Genomic DNA, 22,256 nt, shown 5'->3' with positions numbered 1-22,256 from the left:
ACTTGCCTCTTGACTTTCTTTTTGATTCTTATTTAATACTTTGTTTATGAAAGAGCATATATAGCATGTGGGGGGATTCTGCAGGGGCTGTAAGATATTTGTTGTTCCCCCTGCTGTTCTGAGAGTCCTCGTTAGTTAGTTAGGAAGAAAAGTAATTAGACGGCTGCCTGTGAAGTGTAGCAAAGCGCCCCCGGCGGCATCTCTCATCCCAGTTTCTTTTTTTCTTTTTTTTTTCCCCCCTTGAGCTTTTCCAAATAGTTGACGAATGAGTGGAGGATAAATGCGGATCGGGTCTATGCGCAGGGGGTGAGCAACCTACATATGATACAGAAACAAATGATACCTGGAATGAACTGTTAGAAACACCTACAAGGAAATCAGAAAACTACACTCAGCGACGAACAGGTACTCGGGCCACCTTTTTCACGGCGAATCCTCAAAACGCTCAGCAAATAAATGTTGACATTATACTCTGCTGACATTACATGGCATGGGCTGTAAATCCCCTAGTCAAAGCGAGGGCCAAACGAGCCCTAAATTCACCCAAAATGGCTGCCTCAACCCAAAAACCCAAGTTTACTTTTGGTCACGAATGGTGACACTTTTTTCTGTATAGACATGCTTACCAAATTATGTCAATTGATGAAACTGGTGTCATCGGCTATTTTTTTCCTAACTTTCAAGGCTCCGTTTTTCATGGAGATGTGTCCTAACAGGATAACGTCTTGTCAGGACCCTATGGAGCGGCAAAAAGGCCGGATGCCGCTTCCCGTCCCGTCACCTTTAAAGGTGAGCAGATGCCATGAATAATGCACTCGCTGTTGTATCACGACTTTAAGCGGGAAAACTTTTGCACATCCTCTCGAAACTCTTTCACGTTAATTTAACCCAAGGCCTCTTAATCCTCGATGTCTGATGATGTCATCTAAAGGCGATCAAACGTCACTCTCCTGGGGTCCCGTCTTAACTTTGGCGTACGACCGCGGGGAGCAGCTGACTTTGTGTTTTACCCTTCCCCAACACCTCGACATAAAAGTGTGATTCATCTCAATCTCCGTAGCTAATAATTGCTTTGCCGAAAGGAAAGAAAAAGCCTCCTCATCCATCATTTTTACAGAGACGAAGGTGACGGGGAAATGTGTTTATTACGCAGCCGAGGACGGTGAAGACACTCTTCAAGATTACCGTCACGCCGTGGCATCATTAGGACATTTTTCAAAGTTTGTTTACTCACCTTTGTCAACAAGTTTGGGGCACTGAGACATGTTATTGTTTCCTGTTAAGTTTTGTGCTGTCTGCTTGACGGTAGAATTAGTACCGGTGGATAGTGTTCCACTCAGGTCCTGTAGGTGACAGTAAAGTGGTCAGTGAGACACGTTCATGTTTATAGTTTTTCGGGCTTTCTGCTAGCAGCTAGCTAGCAGAAAGCCATTCATGGCTAATTTCGATGTCTCTTCTAACGGATCGTATTAGCACTGGCCATCTGTGCGAATAAGCAATAAAAATTAAAAGTAGCAGTCACAAAACGTGGTGGAAATGCTACGCAAATACAACAACAAAACTATATTTTGTCACAAGAAAGATTTAATTTTTCTTCTTCAAGTGCTTCGTCATTACTGTCACGTCAATTAAAAACAGAATTCCATTATTGTAGCTAGGGAATACTTTATTCAAAGCTAATCTAATCACATTTGTCAACAAACTGGCAACATTGAGACATGACGGGCTACTTTGCTAGCAGGAAGCATGTAGCAATTAGCACTGGTGGATATGGCGGGTGGTGGAATTGCGATCAGACATACTGTCTTTCATAGTTTTTCTTATGACTACCACCAACAATACACCTACCATTACTGATACAATTACAATTATCACTGTTACTATTACTAGCAAACAACTTTTTGGATGCAACAAAGGGAATGCCATATCTGACTATGTGGCAGTTAGGGAAGGAAAACACATTCTGCTGTTAATAATTTATTTATTATTTTATTATTAACTCATGGTCCACAATGTTCCATTCTGGTGCTGTAGGTGGCAGCCTCTTACAGTACTGCCACGTATGTGGTTGTCAGATTGGATATGCCATTCTACAATTATCCCCCTTCTGCAGAATAATAATAAAAATAAAAAAAAAGAACACCCCCCCCATGGAGAATCAACCACATAGGCCGACTACAAAGATCACACAGTGGTGGTTCTGTACAAGACGGCGGGGCCCGGCAGGATGTCAAGATGAGGAAACCATCACTCGAGTGTGAAGAAGAATGATGTGTTTTAGCGTGAAAAAGCCCTTCAGACGACAAGCGCGTGGGAGGAGCAGCTTGGAGATGAAGAAGATATTCATGTGAGCTATTCACAAGGGCCAGTGCGATTACATCTTTTTTTTTTTACTACCACAGGCCGCATATTTCAATTGCCTGTGACATCCAAGCCATCTGATTTTATTTATATATGCTACATTGAAAGCTGCCACTCGAGCAAACACCTCATCTTGGCGCAGGCTCGGGGGATTTGTGGAAATAATAAAAAAGATCAAATTCATCCATAGAATTTCAACAATATTGATCTTCTCTCTGAAGTGGAAGGACTAATAAAAGATGTCTTAAATAAAAACAAGTAATTCCTAAATTGCGTTTGAATGGAAAATGATCACGTGCTAAATGTTGCTATGCTAACATAGCACAAGATAGCAACCTAGTGTGCTAAGAAAACATTAACATGTCAAGTTATTGACACATGAAGCTGGTTAACTAATAACTTTTATTTATCTATTTACAGTATTCCAGAGTCCAGACATAATACGCACAGAAAATGCAAGCAATCACATACTAAACATTAGGGATGTAACAATAATGGCAATATTGTGATATTAAAACTGCCACAATATATCGTCATCGTCATGTCACGATATTAAAAGCAGCACATCTGTTAAAAAAAGTTAGGTTGATTTCCATTTGTGCAGTTCTAGTACACTCTGGTGGCTAGTTTCTTTTAGTGCAGTTTAATTTTCACAAGGCATGTTTTGGCCTTTCTATGTGTAAAATCCACGATAATGGTCAGATTAAGGGGAACATAATATACGTAATATTATTGTGATAATTATCATATCGTGACCTTCATATCGTGATAATATCGTATCGTGATGTTTGGATATCGTTACATCCCTACTAAACAAACAAACTTCAATCACCCCAAGTACATCAACACGTTATACCTACCTGCATAAGATTATTGGAAGTTATTAGATGTTTTGGTTGGAATCTGTTGGATAAACATGATTGCTTGTCTTCATTTCACTCTTTTGCCTTCACCTGCTTTACTGCAGCATCCTACATAGCTAATAAAATGCTCAAATATGAACAACTGGTATGCTAACATATAGTGAGCTAGCAGTAAGGGCAAAAAAAAGTGACATATCAACAACTTGAATTCATATGTTTTATTTTATGAGTAAACAGCCAGCTCACCTCTGCAGAGACATATCCGTTATTAGGCCTTGATTGGCGCATCAGAGGCCTAATTAAGGCGCTCCCGCTCTGAACACGCCACCAACCTGGCAGAAACGCTACCCCGGGGTGTCGCATGCACTGTGAGGAGGAGGAGCAACAGAAGCTCACTGGTTAAAGAGAAACATAAAGCGGCATTTGCCTCATCAAACTGCCTAGGTTTTATAAAGGCTTTTATGAGGCTACAAGTTACTTAAAAACATGCTAACATATAGCAAGATAGCAACCACTCCATGCAGTCTATTTCAAGCAGACAAGCTAAGCAAAGTCAACTTTATTTATATAGCACCTTATCATGTAAAGAAAGAGTTGAGTTTTACGTCATCTTGGACATCTTCACACTAATGGTTGAGATTAGGAAAAGGCACAGTGAGGTTGTATACAAAACATGTAGTCAATACTAACAAAACATGTAGTCCACACTAAAAGAATCACTGGACAAATAGCTCAGTGAGATAAACACTTGTCTTCGGACCAGATGGACCTGGTTCAAGGCTCATTTTAGTATTTTTGCGCTATTGAACATGGCCGATAGAGGTCACTAAACTAAAATACGTAACACTTGGTCGTACAAGTATTTATTGGAGGACCATCTCAAGCAGATACTATTTAAAAAGACAGAGCATTGTGATATTGTCTTTCTTGACCATAATTTGTGTCCAAATGTCCATTAACCACCATAGAGATGCTAATCAATCGCATGTCAATGGCATTTTCCATCGTTTGTTAGCATTTAGCTTGCAGCTAAGTGCTTTCTTTAGGTAGCTGTTGTTGTTTTGAATACACAACGTTTAATCTTTTCACTTTGTTTGGTTTGACAGTAAACTTCAACTGGGAGTGACAATAAACAGCGTGAAGCCATTTTATTTAAGAACTGTTCACTATTTTTTCACTATTAAGTGTGTGTTTTTTGTTAAGTGAGTTCACTGGCGCTGTACAACGCTCTCAAGTTTGCCTTTACAATTCAAAGTGAAAAATCAGCCAAATGACAGCCTGGATTTCAAACAACTCGTATCTCAAGACACCCCTGTGTAGTTTTTTTTTTTTTTTTTAATAGCCAAGAAGGCTACATTTCAAATCCTAACAAACAGGAGATGTGTATACTCCTACCTACCGCCCCTCCTTTTCTCCATCTCGGCATGATGAGATGATTCATCACAGCAGACAGTTTCCTGAGAGCCAGATGAGATGAGAGCGGGGACGCTGTCATTTTCTATCTCCCAAAGAAACACGCAGAGATAGCGACTTGGAGAGAAAGAGGACTGAGAAGCTCGCCGCGCCGCCGGAGGCCGATAGACCGCAAACGCATGACGGCTGAACCCCCCACAGCTGACATTTGTCCGGCACTTGTAATTAAAGGGGCCGTGCTCCCCTACTGGGGAGAAGACCTCCACTCATTTTAGGCACACTTGAGGAGTGACTGACAGGGCTCTTTTGTTGCGTCCAAGGTCCCCGCTAGAGTTCATTTAATGCAATAAAATGTAACACAATTGAATAGAATACAGGGAGTCCTCGAGTTAAGGTGCACTCGATTTAAAGGTGGATTCAATGATGTTCTCGAAAAGTGGAAACCAAATCTGTTTATCACGTTTAAAAAACTGCGTACGGGAAGACCATCCTACCAGCTCTCCTGTTCATCTTGGGGAAACGCCTCTCAAATGTCGCTAACGTCCGAGCTCCTCATCATCATCATCATCATCATCATCATCATCATCAGTCTCTGCAGCCGGCCTCGCTTCATACGGATATCCAGCTATTTTCAAAGTACGCCGTCAGCTCGGTGGAGCGACAACGATGAATGGGCGAATCCGAAGCTCACTCCACGAAGCTAGCTACATGTTACAAACACTCGAAGTGCGCATGCGCGGCTAGGAACGAGCACGCACGACGTCGTTACGCATATTGATTGACAGGATCGAGAAACAATCGTTAAGATGATCCGCCCGGAAGATGCAGCCACAAAAATAGCCTTGAACCCACCTTTAAAGCGTTTCGACTTTACAACGGTTACGCCCGGTCCGCCATTTTGGCCCTGTCCGCCATTTTGGCTAGTCCGCTATTTAGCCTTTAGCTAGTGCTAGCGCTTGTGCACTTGTGGGAGTATCTTTGGCTTTTTAGCCCTCTTTTTTTCCACATCAGCCTCCCCACTGCTTTTACATCCACCTCTAAGCAGTAATGGTAAGTACAGCATCTTATTTATTTAGTTTTTTTTTATTTTAATGTATTTTAGATTTTTTTTAATGCAAATTATTTTGATGTAAATATTGACTCTAATGGGGAAATTTGACTTAAATCGAAATTCGGGCTACATCGCTTGCGTAGGAAAGGAACTCCGACGTAACTCGAGGACTACCAGTACTATATTTAAGCTTTTTTAAATTTTGAAAATAACATTTGAAGAACATAAGCCCCACAAAAAAAAGTCACGGTTTCATGTTAACAACTTGCAACTTAAACTTATAGTTAACTAAGACACGCACACATTCAACGTAGGCTACTAAGGGTAACATAAACTTTTGATGGAAAAAGTGACCACTTTTTTTTTTCTTCACAAGAACCGTTGACAGTTCGTTGAAAGTGCATCAATTTGCCATCCCTGGTACATCACAAAAACCTTAGGGAACAAAAAATGTCCCCTACAATAATTATCCTTTTTTTCTGACAGCATCTAGAAGACCAGTTTGGAAAATGACTGAATGAACTATCCTCTTATAATCGTATAATGAACTGCATGGCCAGGAGGAGCTGGTAGAGCTTTTTCTTTTTTTCTTTTTTTTTGTTTTCTACTTTCAGATAAATTTCAAATGAAGCCTGCGACTGAATTGTGGAAGGTGCCCTCTGGTACATCCCCAGCGCATTCAATTCCCCCCCCCCGCGCCTCGCCGTCTTTGAGAGGATTTTGGGTTGGGCCGCGTTTTGCCGAACCAAAAAAAAAAAAAAGCCGCAATAATGACTCTGCTCATTTGCAGCCAAACAGATAAGACGGCCTTTTCGCGGGAGTCGCTAATGTGGCTGCGAGCGGCCAAAGTGATTTAAAGCCCATTTCACACTCGGCTTCAAAAGGAGAGTGATGGAAACGTCACAAATGTGGAACTTGGGAGAAGTACAAGAAAAAAAAAAACAACTTTTTTATTTTTTTTTTATTTTTATTTTTTTTTAACTGTCACTGGATACCTTGAATGACAGCTCAGTACACCAAAACTCGACTTACAAGAATGTATTGGACTAACTGTCATCAAAAAGTAAAGAGTAATTTTTCTTGTAATTTTCCAATTTTTGACTCCAATCTATTTAACTATTTTCTCTCAGCATTTTTACACTATTGATGTGACTTTATGACTTTTTGTTCTCCAATTGTTATCAACATGAGACTTAGCGGTCCTGTGCCGCATAGCCATGATATCATAAGTTTCTATGTAAACTGACTGGTCTCTTCAGAATTGTGAAATGAGGCCAAAAACTCCCATCATAAATCCCTTCACCCACATAGGAGAGATCGGGGAAATTTTCCACGGTACACAGAGATGAGTCCGTCACAGCCATTAGAGGGGTGAAAAGAGCAAAAAAATTTAATTTGGGGGAACTTCTAAGTTTGAAATGATATTGTTGTGTTTTTAAACAGTTTTAATAAGTGTTTGCGCCGCTTTAGTCTCCCACAAACTTCTATTTATATCCCTTCCAACAGGAGAGGAAGCAGCCGGGAAGGCCTTTCCATTCAATTAGAGCTTCCCGCTTTCCCACGCGGCTGCCACAGCTGTCAACATGACTGCGGCTCAAACTGGCGCCCGTGCAGCCACTTTGCCCAATTTATTCCACACAGACTTTAATAGCAATTGGAAGTGTTTACACAGCAGCACAATACATATTTGACATTTTCACATTTGTTTTTTAAGGAAGTATTTATTTCTAAATGTTTTTGTTAAAAAGCCATACAAACAGTACGGATGTTATCCGTTTGTTTATGTCGTTGGTGGAAATAATTTAAATATATTTAAAAAAAATTCTCATATTTATGAATATAACTGGTTAGACTGGCTGTCTACCCTGCGATGGTGTTAGATTTGGTCTGAGTAGGCAAAAATGAGCAGCAAGCATTACACTGATACAAAAATCAGAATCCGCCAGCATTTGCGCCAAAGCGCAGATGGGCTCTCTCGAAAATACATCTGTGACATCTTTCCTAGTAATTTACAACTTTATTCTCACCATTTCCTACCAGTTTTCTTGTTGTAACATAACTAATTTTGTGTAGCATTACAAATATTTAATCGTAATAGTATGATTTTCTATCACAAATTCTGGTGTTTTTTCTCGTAACCATAAAACTTCTTTATCATAGCTTACAATTTTTATTTTCCCCATGTAACTTTGCAACTTTTTTTCTTGTATAATTACAACTTCCTTTTTGTTATCTTTACGACTTAATTCCTGCAACATTAATGATGTTTGCCATATTCTGGTAGCTTTACCCATTTTGTGCTCACAAAATTATGCCTTTTTTCTCATAATATTGTAACTTTCGTCATTATTGTTTTTTTTTAATATTAATATTCCAACTTGATTCTCTCATATTGACCAGTTATATAAAAAATATTTTTCCGGACAACAAGAGATCAGCTACCGGATGCGTTTAATTGCATTATGCAAACGTCATATCCAATAGCTCGTCAACTCCCTGGTGGGAAAACATGAGCCTCAACTCTTAATACTGCTCCCCTAATGACAAAACCTCCTTTATCAGCGACGTCGGCACCTGTGCCGATAATCCAACCGACTTCCCCGGCTGCAACGCAAACGAGATAAACGCGATCGGACAGCTCGGCCGAGCTACGTCGCTATTAAACTCCCGGCAGACTTGTCAGTGAGTGGCAGGCCCATCCAATTAACGGCATCCAGTACAGGTCAACCAATTCCTGTTTGTCAAAAAAAAAAAAAGCCTCATTGATCCACAGGTTGAGTTATTGAACTGATGAGGAACTCTTCAGCCCTGTAATGGCTTGACTTAATGATGCATCATGGGAGATCGGTGTGATTAGTTATGACAGCGATGCATGCCGGCTTCTTTTGTTACACGCTATTATGTACATACAGAAGGTGGAGTTTTTACTTCAGGAAGTTCAAGTTTTGTACCGCAATAAAAGATGCCCTGAGATAGAAGGGAACATAGAACCATAATAAATAGAGCCAAATACGCACACATAATTTATTCATTTAACAATTTTGAACAAAGAGATGTTATCCAATTAATTAAATCAAACCGCATAAAAAGTACGCCACATATTACCTGAACAACTGCGGTTGGCTGGCAACCAGTTCAGGGTGTACCCTGCCTGCTGCCCATAGTCAGCTGGGATAGGCTCCTGCCCCCCTCCCCCATGTGAGGAGCAAGCTGTTCAGAAAATGGATGGATGGATAACCTGACCAATACAATTTTTTGTTTGCTTTTTTTTTTTTTTATTCAAAGGCACACAAACAGACCTCTGCCAATGCTAAAAAAAAAACATAACTAACTAACTAACTAACTAACTAACCAAACCAAACAAGCAACTACCAAACTTACCATCCAACCAACTAAGTAACTAACAAAACATTAAAACAAATTTACCATCCAACAAACCAACTAACTAACTAACTAACTGACTGACTGACTGACTGACTGACTGACTAAACATTAAAACGACTAATCAATCAACAAACTTACCATCCAACAAACAAATCAATTATCAAACTTACTAAGTAACATTTTAAACCAATGTACAGCCAACCAACCAACAAGCTAGATGACTGACCGACTAACTAACAAATCAATACAGTAACATAAATAAATAAACCAAATTAATTATCTACCCAAAAAATACACTACCTAAGTTACTAACCAATCAACAAATAATCCAACCAGCCATTCAACAGACCCCCAAACAAAGCAATTAAGCAACTGACCGAAAGTGTCTAACTAACTAACTAACTAACTAACTAACTAACTAACTGACTGACTGACTAACTAGCATAGCCCAAAGTGCAAGACCTCAGAGGAAGTAGTAGATTTTGTTTGTCCTTTAGTGCCTCCCGCTTCTAATCCTTGAATGGAATTTGGATTAAGATACGAGATAACGCTTCACGTCCTCTCGGACGGAATCCCGAGAGTGGTTTGGGTGCAGTGAACAACAACATTGATAGCCGCCCGCTGCTCACAGAGCCAGAAAGCCTCGTTCTGCTCTGCTTCCCCGACGCTTAAACTTCACTTCAGCGCCTAGTGGAGCGCGGAGTCCAGTCCCTCAACTTTTATGAGCATGCTTTCCCGCATCACGCTATCGCTAGCAAGAAAATAAACACCGGAAGATATACACAAGAGTGCTACATATTGATTAAACGTGGTCAACCTCATTTTAGAAAGTGGAAAATCCACACACATTGCTTCAAGGCACTTTTTATTCCAAAAGTACTGTACCTCAGTGTACATTTATTAATTCACAAGAAATACCTAAAAAAAAAAAAAAACTCAAGTGTTTCTTATAAACTGATTGACTTTTCTCTTAACGATACATTTTTTCAAACTTTTTTCTTCAAAATTCTACAACTCAAAATTATTTTCTTGCTTTTTTCTTTTAACACTTAATTGTACAAATCACATTTTTACGTAACGCTCATCAATACCAACCATCCGAGACTTATTTAATTGGGAAAAAAATAAATAAAGAAAAAAGATACAGTTCTACTCCTGTCCTGTAGGTGGCTGTAATGAGCATTACAAAGCCAACTGCTACACACGGCAAGTTTGTGGTCACTCCGACCGTCTTCATCCGAGATGACCTTCAGTGCGCACAAAGAGACAAACACACAAAACACTACACAACAGTGTGGCCTCAGCAGGTGTTGTGGCGCTGACGCTCACACATTGTGAGAGGTGAGCGAGGAGAGGCGGAGAGCCAGGTCTATTTTTAAAGGCGTGCGGATGCAGCAGCGTTGTCGTCGTCTGCTGACGATGCTCATTCACTTCGTTGGAAAGTTTCGCAATCATGCCAAGGCAAGCGCCTCAAGGCAACAATAGATTCACTCTAATAAGACATTTCATTATTCGGACATTATGAGTGCGGAGAAATGATGCTAATGTTCGTTGCGACTATTTATTAATACACCTGTGCACAAGTTCTGAAGATGTGATAATGTGAAATGTCATTGGTGCCTTTTTTTTACTTTACAACTTATTTTTCCACAATCTCTGGAGTGTTTTTTTTTTTTTTTTTGCTGTGTTATGAATCTGATTATTCTATTTATTTGTCTGTTTATTTATTTATTTATTTATTTACTCACTCACCTACCTCTTGGTATTAATTTACTGATGTAAACTTTATTTACTTATATACTTAAAATACTTGTATACTCACTTAAAATGTTTGATTTTTCTCTTGTTTTTCTTATCTTATTCTTTACCGCACGTCCGTTTTCTGTTTCATGTGGAGCACTTTGTATTAGGGATAGACCGATTATCGGCCGGGCCGATTATCGGTGCCGATATTTGGCATTTTGACAAATATCGGCATCGGCCATTTTTTGAATCTGAAGGCCGATAAAGCTGGTATCTCACTGAGCAGTGAATACTTGTGAATGTAACGAATTTGTGGTTTTCATCAGGAATTTTAAGATATTCAGTCAGTTTTTATTTATCGTAAACACATTTGGAACATATTCAGACAATTTCTCACTGCGAAGATCTTTTGTAACGTTTTACGAACCCGAATAAAAACCCCAAATTAGCTATATTAGCATGCATTTGTCACTCCGTGAGATATGGGGAACTTTTCATTTGTGGGTCTATTTAAATTTCCACTTTATTGGAGGGAAAGAAAAAAAAACTGAACTCCTTACACTTTTTATTTTTAAAAATTAAATCAAGAAATTATGTTGAAATTTTAGAAAACTTGGGAAGCTATTTACTTGCTTTTTAATTATTATTATTATTATTATTATTATTATTATTTTAATTTAGCTTAACCCATGCTAATGACCCTGGAAGCGCTGCAATTTTTGTTAACAAATTGTCAATATTGTTTTTATATATATATTTGTTCTATTATATTGCAAATTGAATATCGGCTTGAAATATCGGTTATCGGTCTCCTTGTTTACGAATAAGCTGTCTCGGTATCGGCCTTGAAAAAACCATATCGGTCTATCACTACTTTGTATACAGCAATGCTTGTTTTAAAGCGCTTTATAAATAAAGTTGAGTTGAGTTGTGATATTACAACCTTGCTGTCACAACTTGACTTTTTTTCCCCTTGAATTATTGCACCCATTTTTCATAACTAGACTTTTCCTTAGGAGCTACGTAATATTATGCTTCTTTTTTTTTCACGATAGATTACGACTTTTTCACATCATTTCTCTAATATTTCAATATTGACTGCAAATATTTCATTCATTTATTTAAAAAAAACAAACAAACAAAAAAACCACACGAACACACACACAGACCCGCTACTCAGTGGGCTGTATCGCTGTGAAATTAGACCGGGCCCTCACTCTGGGTCCAGCCCACCCCCTTTCGCTTATCCGTCTTATTGGCCTCTTAGCAGACCAGAAGAAAACCGCCCACCTCCGCAGGAAGCATTAGAGCTCGTCCCAAAGCAATTACAAGCCTCAGCTAAACACACTCGCCGCCGCCGCCGCCGCCGCCGCCTGATATTGTTGCGTGACGTCTCCCGCCTCCCTCCTACTCCCAGATAAAGATAACCACTGGAATCGTTCAGAGAACTTGCAAAAGACTTTTACTCTGGAAGTTCAGTCTCCAAGTTCCAAATTAAGGACACAGAGAAGAAGCTAATAGGATTGAAAGTTAATAGGATTGTGGCAGAATTTGCAACATCTTTTAGAGTCATTATCACTCAATTTACTCCTGCCACTTTAAGAAAGAAGCTAAAAACAAATATTAGGGGTGTGGTTGGAGGTTAGATTTAGGTTTTGATGATAAACAGGATTGAGGTAAGGGTTAGATTAAGAATTTGGTATCCCAAATTAGTTAGTGCTCAGGGTTTCGGGCTCAAATGAAAGTCTAGAAACTACAGCCCGGGGGCCATTTAGGGCCCACTGCCTACTTATTAGTAGGGATATAACGATAAGCGTGATATTGTGATATTAAAACTGCCACAATATCGTCATCATCATGTTCACGATATTTAAATGCAACACATCTGTTAAAAAAAAAAAAGGCAGGTTGATTTCCATTTGTGCAGTTCTAGCACCCTCTGGTGGCTAGTTTTTTTTTTTTATTGCGACTTAATTTTTATTAGGGATGTTTTGGCCCTCCTATGTTTAAAATCTACACTAATTGTCAGATGAAGGGGAACATAATATGCTTGTGAAGCAAGTCAATATGTGGAGGAACTCAATGTGTGTGTGTGTGCATTAACAACATAACATAATAATAATAACAACGTAATAATAATAATAATAATAATAATATTGCTGTTATGTACAAAAGCACAATATTGTGGGGGGGTTTAGTATGAGCTCTTTGTTTTTACACTATTGTGACCTTTTTTCCCAACCTCCCCACAATATCATGATAATTATCATATCGTGAGCTTCATATCGTGATAATATCGGATCCTGACATTTGGATATCATTACATCCCTACTTGTTAGTGGCCCAAATCATTTGTCATTTGATGGCTAGAGGATTGTGACATGCCATTACTAATAATAATAACAATGGATTCCCCCTCCCCTCCCCCACACACACAATTATGCGCAAAACTATTTACAGTGTTCCCTCGTTTTCCACTGGGGTTGGGTTCGAAAATATACCCGCAACAAATGAAATCCATGACGTAGTTAGCTTTATGTTTTACATTTATTATAAATGTTTTAAGGCTGTAAAAGCCCTCACCACACAGTTTATACACTTTTCTCATCAAGGCATTTACATTTTCTCACATTTCTCTCGTTTAAACATTCTCAAAGTTCAAACCTTCATACATTTTATAAAATAGGTACATTATTGTCAGAAAAAAAAAATGCATGCAAAATTGTGCTTAAAAAAAAAATGCACGCAACAGCGAAGCCGCGAAAAGTGAACTGCGTTATAGCAAGGGAACACTGTCCAACTAAAATAGCAACAACATCTGTCTTTATGATAATGGATACGAAGATCTTCTCAGGGCAGAAAGAATTTCTCGCTACAGATTTTCTTAGATTTCTGTGCTCCTTTTCAAACAGCTCCTTTGCTTGATGGATTTGTGAGGCAAATCCTCGAGCGTGACAAGTTGCCACCTCCAACTAATAGAAGACTAAAAACTATTAGCTGTGCTTGTAAACGTCTCGTTTCTCATACTCAAAACGTGCCTTTAACATCACAGAGGTGCCGCTAAGCCGCCTTTTCATTCCACGCTGAAAATTTAAAGCGACGCCAAGGTCAGCAGGCATCACCTTTTCTTTTTACTTCCTGCGTAAACAACAAGTCAAGCATTCGCATGTCAGGAAAACACAAGGCAGCACACCCTTTTTGTCACCAGGATGAAAATGGAGGTGACAGTATGGTGATGGCGGAGGGAAAAAAAAAAAAAGGAAATAACCACATTTTGAATTCCACTTCACCTGCGGGAAATCAAAAGTGTGAGCTGCCACTCTGCTCATTCTTCACTGGACGCGCTCACACTTCACTACGAAACACGGTTAAACGTGTACGCACGGAAACATCCTTCTGTCTATTCCCATACATTTAAAAAAATACATATTAAATAGATTATTAGACAATAATAGTCCGTTAGAAACATCTATCCATGCACACGCGTAATCTTAACATCTAACCATTTACATGCACACTACACATACTCAACCCCTGCTATTCGGCGGCCCACCAATAGTGAACAAACTATTAAACAACAACAAACAAACAAAAAACAACATAAAAACTTGCCCTATGTCTTGTCTGGGGTCACGCCAGGGTTAGGTTTGAGTTCATGACCTGTTAAGTTTGGGTTCATGACCGTGAGGTCGTGTCTGTTCTGTACTGATGTGACAAGTGTCTGTTTTGAACTGATGTAACTCGAATCTAGTTTCAACTGGTTTTAGGCTATGTGATGTTATGTGATGTCAAGGGCTAGAAATCTTTAAACCCTTTACCTGGTCAACAGCCAATCAGATAATTCCATGTCAGTCCTGTTACCCACATGTCTAGCCACAACCAATCCGATTGATTCCTTGTCTATGTAAGCCTCCGGAGAAGTGTGTGTCTTTGTCGGATTATTACTTCTGTTACCACTGTCCCTCTGTGCAACAACAACTTTGTTTCTCGTCTAGTCAAGTTTGTTCCACGCCTCCCGATGTGAATAAATAGTTCAAATCTTATTTGTGTCTGCGCTTTGGGATCCAACCTCCAGCACATGACACCCTAAAAACTAATTAAAAACCCTGATTCATGTAAATACATGATATGCAGTATTTTCAAAAATATTGATTGTTACACAATATTATACTGTTAGTCCATTCATATACACACAAAATGTAGAAACAACTATCCATGCACGCACGCATAATGTAAACATATCCGACTACGCGTAATGCAAAGTTCTGTCTGCCCACACACATTGGAAACAGGTTTCGCCATTGATAAACACATCAACAATATTTAGTTGATTCCCAAGCACACACGCTGTAAACATGTACTTTCATACAGGTGCCAAACAGTTGATTCCTACTCGCGTTGTACGTTTTTCCAACTCACTTTCCACGCCGCTCTGAAGGACTTTGATGATGCGCACGACTTCTCTCCCACTCGCAATGCGGACCTCCAGTCAATAAAGACAGTCAGGAGGAACAAGTCAAGTGTGGAAATGAGAAGCAGTTGAGAAGTAGGCAAGGAAAAAAAAAACATGCATATATTCAACAAAGGTGTGCGTTTATGTGAGTGTGCGTGTGATTGTCACTCTCAGTTCATCTCCCATCCTCCTCTCTCATTGCACTGTTTGGTGGACCATAAAAGTTGAAGCAATTCCAATTTGAGGCTGCCCCCGGTTATGGAAGTACAATCCTGTCCTCATGTTGTAAATAATACATATAAAAGCTCATACACAAGTGCATTAGGACGCACCGTGCAAGCTTAAGAATGGACAGATAACAGGGTTATTTCTACAACACGGTCCACTGTGTGTCTCCATGGCAACACAGGCAAGCAATTGTTTGATGGCTGGTCTAGTTCTAAAAGTTTCACTAGGATAACATTATCAGGTGACATCTGAATGTAAAGTTTTCTTTCTTTCGGTACTTTTGTATATGGCTGCAGGTTGAAAGGAGTGTTTCTGTTCATGCCGTTTGGGGGTGAACACAGCCGACGTACTTCCTGGCCAATGAAAGCGGCTCCACGCACACAGAGTTTGACATGAAGTACATTGATTGATTGTCATGACTAGGGTCACACAAGGGTTATGTTTACTGTCATGACTAGGGTCACACAAGGGTTATGTTTACTGTCATGACTAGGGTCACACAAGGGTTATGACCGAGTGGTCAAGTGTCTGTTTTGAACAGCATCTAGTTTCAACTGGTAAGACGCTATGTGATGTCAAGAATCTTTAATGTCTTTATCTGGTCAACAGCCAATCAGATAATTCCATGTCAGTCCTGTTTCCCACATGTCTAGCCACAACCAATCAGATCGATTCACTGTCTATATAAGCCTGTCTGAGAAGTGTGTCTTTGTCGGATTATTACCTCTGTTCCTCTGTGCAACAACAGGGCCCAAGTTAGCTTAGCGCCTCGTGATTCTTGATACATTCTCGTTGTTTCTCATCTAGTCAAGTTGTTCTACGCCTCTCGATGTTATGCGAATAAAGAGTTAGAATCTTATTTGTGTCTGCGTGTTTGGGATCCAACCCCAAAACATAACATTGATAAGGAACCAGGAAAGAAATTAGAGTATTTTGTTCATTATATTTAGATTTTAATGAATCTGTTATGGGGATTTTTTTTATGCCAAATATCGGAATACCGAAAGAGCAGTTCCCTCAAAAAATCCAGATATGTTGGTCTATTTCCTTCTATTCGCATACACATGAATTCTAAGCAAGAATATTGTCTATTCACACTCCAAGTTCCTAATTTGGGTCATGAGTTTAAAACATTTGCCAAAATAGATTTTGTGTTTCAAAAAGGAACATCTGCATTCTCTCTCAAGGTTAATGCTCACTGTTCATGTTTGCACTCGAGCTGCAGTTGGCGCTGACCTTCCAAGGCCAACACTAATCTTCTGTCATCATTTATTCATCAACCAGTGCAGATGAGATCAGCAAAATCACAAAGCAAGCTGTATCATTTCTTCTATAGGGCGGGAAAAAAAAGAACCAAAAAAAAAATCAGGAAAAAGAGAAACAAAGGGAAATTAACGCACGCATCGAAATGGAGATAAACAGACGTCATCCGACGCGACGTGACAGTGGCGGCGTTCTTCCGATCTGTCCCTCTCGGCTGGCTCGCCGTCCTTGGCGAATGCGCGAGGCATCAAGGTCGTTCCTGCCTATCAGAGTGACGGACAAACAATAAAAAAAGGAGCTGCGAGTGGCCAAGTGAGAGACATGACGTGATTTGTTTGACAGCAGCACGGCGAAAGCCCGACGGAACGGACGCAATAAACAGCAGCAACTACAAGGCCAGCCAAACGCAAACTCCTGCTTCTATCTATCGACTTCATCTATTATGGATGGCACTCAAGGAAATACTGGAGTGGGGTGAACATTTTCAAGGAGTAACAGTAACAATTACACTGTATTATAAACTAACATCAGAAAATAGACTGTAGAGAAATAAATAAAAGTGTGATTACTGGTGCCTGGACTCGTACCCCAAATCCGACTTCACATATATGTTTGCCATTTAACCACCAAATCCCAAATCAATTATGAATGTTAATTACTTTTCCCGGGAATATCACATCGCGCTTTACCAAGCCTCATATACCTTTTTTTTATTTTTTTTTTTAAACAAAGTGTTCCAAAACTACGCGGCCACCATGTTCTCTGCTTCCTCAACATATGAAAAAGTTTTCCTTTTTAGTTTAAAATAACTTACTTAAACCTAATCCGTCCCACACAATGACCAACAGGGTATTTTTATTTTCACTTTTGGTAAAATTTTAAAGCCATCCATGTCATGTATGTCGTACTAGCTAGCTAGCTAGCTAGCGCTAAGCTACCCTAGGAGAGCTCATCTTTTGTTTGCAAACTTGAATAAGAATAAACAATACTCAAAATAATAAAAGAAAAGTAATTCTCGGGACGTAACTAACCTACTCCATCGTGAATCATTTTCCGCTTGCCATTAAAGCATCTACAAAATAGATGAATGCTAAATGAAAGTATAAAGCTCCGCTATTTGTCTCGGCGGGTTTAGTCTGCATGGGAGTGTCTGCATCCAGTTGTGGCTTACAGTGGCACCTAATCTTTCTCTTTTTCGTATTTGTGCGTTTGGCTATTTGTCCCACGTTAGGTTTATTTGATATCCGACCAAAAATGTGCCAAATGAAGTGCATACTACAAAAGTGCGGAACTGCAAACGTGGATTAACAGTTTAGACTGGACTGTGTCGTTCGAACGTTCTGCTAAAGTCATTGGAACATTATTGGTAAAAGATAAACTAAGCTAAAAAATGCTTAAAACATTTGTTTTTCGCCACATAATGTCACAGAGTATTGATTTGTGCATTCACAAATAGCATTACCATTATGGGAAAATACCCTGTGGCATACAACTTTGTCAATAAGATTGAATGACTTTGAAGTACAGTCGAACAACAGCACAGTCAGAATTTTTTACTCCACGTTGGCACTTCCACGCTTCCGTAATTTACTGTGTATTACTTTTAGTATGAAATCCGACTAAACTTGTCGGCTCATTACAAACATTTATTACACCCATTCATAAATGAAGCAGGATCCTAAAGAAAAATTATTTCAATGAGCTCAGCATCGTGGCTATGTCTTATTTTGCATTTTAAATCAGCGCAGCGTGTGCCTTCTTCTTCTTTGGCGTCCATATTTCAAGTGCGGGCAGAATGTTTAATTTGTCTCCTTAATCACTCGTTTCTGTGATCAATAGCGTAGAAGCGACTTTGCTAGCATACAGTACGACTCAGCAAATAGTTGAAAATTAAGACTTGCAAGTTAAATGAAAAAAAAATGGCTGTAGTGAACGCCAAATAGAGATGCAAAAGACAACGTGGACATACACGCTTTCATACGAGCTCTTCCGTCGGACGGCATGCGGAGATACACGCTCACACACGTCTGAGTCTCTCACAGGTGAAATGAAAGAGAGCAGCTGGAGGTCTTCGTCCTCAGGAGACAGACAGATGGTACAACATTAATTAAGCGGAACGCCACCGTGGAGCTGGACCACCTGAGAAAACGCGCGCGTGCGTATGCCCTAAAATCCAAACCTTTGTCAAGAAAACACCAACAGCAGCAAAGAAGAACCATCCTTAATTGTACTCAAGAGATTACGTACAACTTGCATTATGCTTTCAGCTGTAATTCAATTGCAGTATCTATACACATATCATGTCAACTCTACACTGTCAAGTCCATGTTGAAACGATAGGACAGTTATGTCTTCTTTTTTTTATAGGCGAGGCCGCTCCAGGCTGACGTTAGCGGTCCGTCGCACTCTCTAGCGGTGACAAACATCACACATCCCTCGCAAACCCCCCCGCACGCCGCGACCTTTGCCGTCATTGCTGACTCGTTCGCATGCCGCCCGCTAAATGCCACCAAATGTCACGTGAAGGACTCACTTCTCCCTCCACGGCATGTCACAAAATATGATTAACTAACTACCAGAGGGGCCACTGACACCGTGTCAATCAGCGTGTCAATCACCATTCCCACGACAACCCCCCCCCGCCCCCGCCAACAACAGTTAGGTGGCGAGCCATTGGTGGGAACTGCATGTGAAGGGGGGGCATGTGAAGGGGGGGGATGTGAAGGGTGGGTCGTTTATGGAGACTCAATAGCCAAAGTCATTTCACGCTGGGGTGCAAAGCAAAGGCGATTACATTGGGGAGCAGCGAGGTAAATAAGAGTCACTGTGGATTTGCCAGAAGTGGCAAAAGTACTCACACTCTGTACTTAAGAAGTACAGATACTTGTATTAAATAAATACATAAATAAATACATATATTTTTTAATGGCCAAAGTACTGATATAACTCCTTTGCTTTCAAAAATAGTTAAAAAGTACAAACTCTGAGCAAAAAGGTCAAAATGATTTTTTTTACCGAATTAGCGGTCAAGAAAAGGGTTAAGTTTGGGTCATGCAAGGGTTATGTTTGGGTCATGACCATGAGGGTCAAGTGTCTGTTTTGAACCGATGATCTAGTTTCAACTGGTCTTAAGCTATGTGATGTCAGGAGCTATGTGATGTCAAGAATCTTTAATCTCTTCATCTGGTCAACATCCAATCAGATAATTCCATGCCAGTCCTGTTACACACATGTCTCGCCACAGCCAATCTGATCAATTCAATTCTTTTCCTCGATGCCTTCTTGTTGTTTCTGGTCAAGTCAAGTTAGTTCCACGTCTCTTGATGTTATGCGAATAATAAACTCTTATTTGTGTCTGCACTTTTGGTATCTAACATCAGAACATAACAAAAATGGATGGATGGATGGATGGACGGACAGTTAACACCAGCTAAAATGTAACTGTAATTCCCTATAAAGGCCACAAGATGGCAGTTGGCAGTATAGCACTGATTTTCCATTAGACAGTGCTATGGCATGACGAAATGAAACTTGCAACAATATGCCACCAGATGGCACCAAAGCAATATTTTTGTGTTAGACATGCCTTTGGCCTGAGTACAAATTTAGCAAATAAGGGAGTCAGTCAGTACTTGACTGAGTAAAGTTACAAAGTATCCCTAGTAAAAGTAAAATGTCACTCAAGTGCAAGATGATTGAAAAATCTACTCAAGAACCGTAACAAAGTATTTGTACTTCCCACCACTAGTATTTACACATTCCTCCACACAGGGACACGTTACACACGCTAATTGAAAGACTTGACAAATAGGCCGACCTCACATTCACTTTACCCAAAAACACCTTTTTATATGGAAAGTCCAGAGTTAAAAAAAAAAAAAAGTCTATTCACGGTCCGCTCAGCAATGCGTTCACGCTCCGCCAAGGACCGGTCGGGAATAGCAAGCACTCATGAAACAGCCTTTGATTGACAGCGTTTTGTCCCTCCGTCGCTTTGCATTTAAAGGAGAAACAAACCTGGGCGCCGGAAACTTTTTTTCCCCGCTATAGAAGTTTTTCTCTCTTGACGGACGGCGTCCACTTAACTTTGTCGCTAAAAGCTCTTCATCCCAGGCGAGAAAGACGTCCCACAGCTTGGCTCTGTAGCAAGCGCACCAAAGAGGGGAACGGAGCATGTCAGCAGAGAAGCCACCACGCGGGAACTCTAAGCATCAATTGTAAGTAACACAGCTCGACAGGGAATCGCTGCATCGTGATACGGTGGCTGCCGGCAACATAAACACAAGGAATGCTGTCCCATTAGCACTGGGATGGATTTGCTCTTCTAATCTTCAACTGGAGCTGATTAGTTGGCTCATGAAGGCAACATCGCACATTTGTAGTGTGTACAGTAGGGGGAATATTTGCATATTTAGTAATACAGTACACCACATTTGAACACTTTAGTTTCGGTTCGCAGCAACAAAATGTCACAAGTTGATGGATGACGGATTTCTAAAGGATAGCCAACGGATGGATGGCCAGAAACGAGCATGAAAATATGATGATGGATGGTAGATGGATGATGTACAATAGATGAAAGATGGATGGCTAATTGATGGATGAATGAATACACAGCAACATACGTGTAGCACTTTGAAGGCCACATAAATGGAAGTCAAGATGGATCGATCGATGATGACAAGACAGCAGGATGGATGATGGATGACTGGGAAGATAGCAACAGCCATGTAAAGACTGGATAGATGGAAGTGAAGATGGATGGATGGATGGATGGATGGCAGATGTAAGTTATGATGGATAACAGAAGTTAAATGGATGGCTAGTAGATAGAAAGATGGGTGGATGAATGGACACAATTTAAGATTAATAGATGACAAGTGTAAATTATAATAACAGAAGATGAATGGATGGATGACAAAAACCGGACGGATGGATGGATGGATGAATTAATGGATGGATGGATGGATGGATGGATGACAGATGTAAGTTATAGATAACAGAATTAATGGATGGATGGATGGGTATCTAAATTATGATGAATTAGAAGAGATTGATGATGGACGGATGACAAAAACTGGATGGATGGATGAATGGATGGATCACAGATGTAAGTTATCATAGATAACAGAATTAATGGATGGATGGATGGATATCTAAATTATGATGAATTAGAAGAGATGGATGGATGGAGGTTGAAGACTGATCGGATGGATGCATGGATGACAAAAATGAATGCTAATGATGGATGGGTAATAGCAACAGATGGATAACAGATTTAACTTAAGAAATATGTTGAATATTATGCATGGATGAATGGCAACAGGCATTTAAAGAACAGAGGAATATTTTTGTGATGGATGTAAGCTGAGTTGTTTGTCTTAAGGCCGATAAAAAAAAAAGAGCCGGTGCACTGAAGCCTGCCGTAGACGCCAAACGCGTATTTCCACATCCGTCTACCATTCAAGCTTTTGTGTGGGCTGTGACCGACTTGATT

General features: G+C 40.0%; 1 protein-coding gene across 12 annotated transcripts in view; it reads right to left on the bottom strand.

The window, feature by feature from the left end:
* LOC144021325 (uncharacterized) overlaps positions 1–22,256 on the bottom strand; it is a 46,396-nt gene that overhangs the window by 13,836 nt on the left and 10,304 nt on the right. For 3 of the 12 annotated variants that reach the window (XM_077525520.1, XM_077525523.1, XM_077525524.1), the window contains exons 1-3: positions 4,624–5,117; positions 3,471–3,590; positions 1,235–1,343 (exon numbers count right to left, since the gene is read on the bottom strand). In XM_077525520.1, coding sequence (XP_077381646.1) covers positions 1,235–1,343; positions 3,471–3,590; positions 4,624–4,719 — 325 coding nt within the window. In that variant the 5' untranslated portion in view covers positions 4,720–5,117. The other 9 variants (XR_013284104.1, XM_077525529.1, XM_077525525.1 and 6 more) reach the window with 7 other exon arrangements.

This window comes from Festucalex cinctus, chromosome 6 (assembly GCF_051991245.1).
Source record: "Festucalex cinctus isolate MCC-2025b chromosome 6, RoL_Fcin_1.0, whole genome shotgun sequence".
NCBI classification, from domain to species: Eukaryota; Metazoa; Chordata; class Actinopteri; order Syngnathiformes; family Syngnathidae; genus Festucalex; species Festucalex cinctus.
The sequence above is the reverse complement of the archived record's forward strand: the minus strand, read 5'-3'. Positions and strand labels throughout refer to the sequence as shown.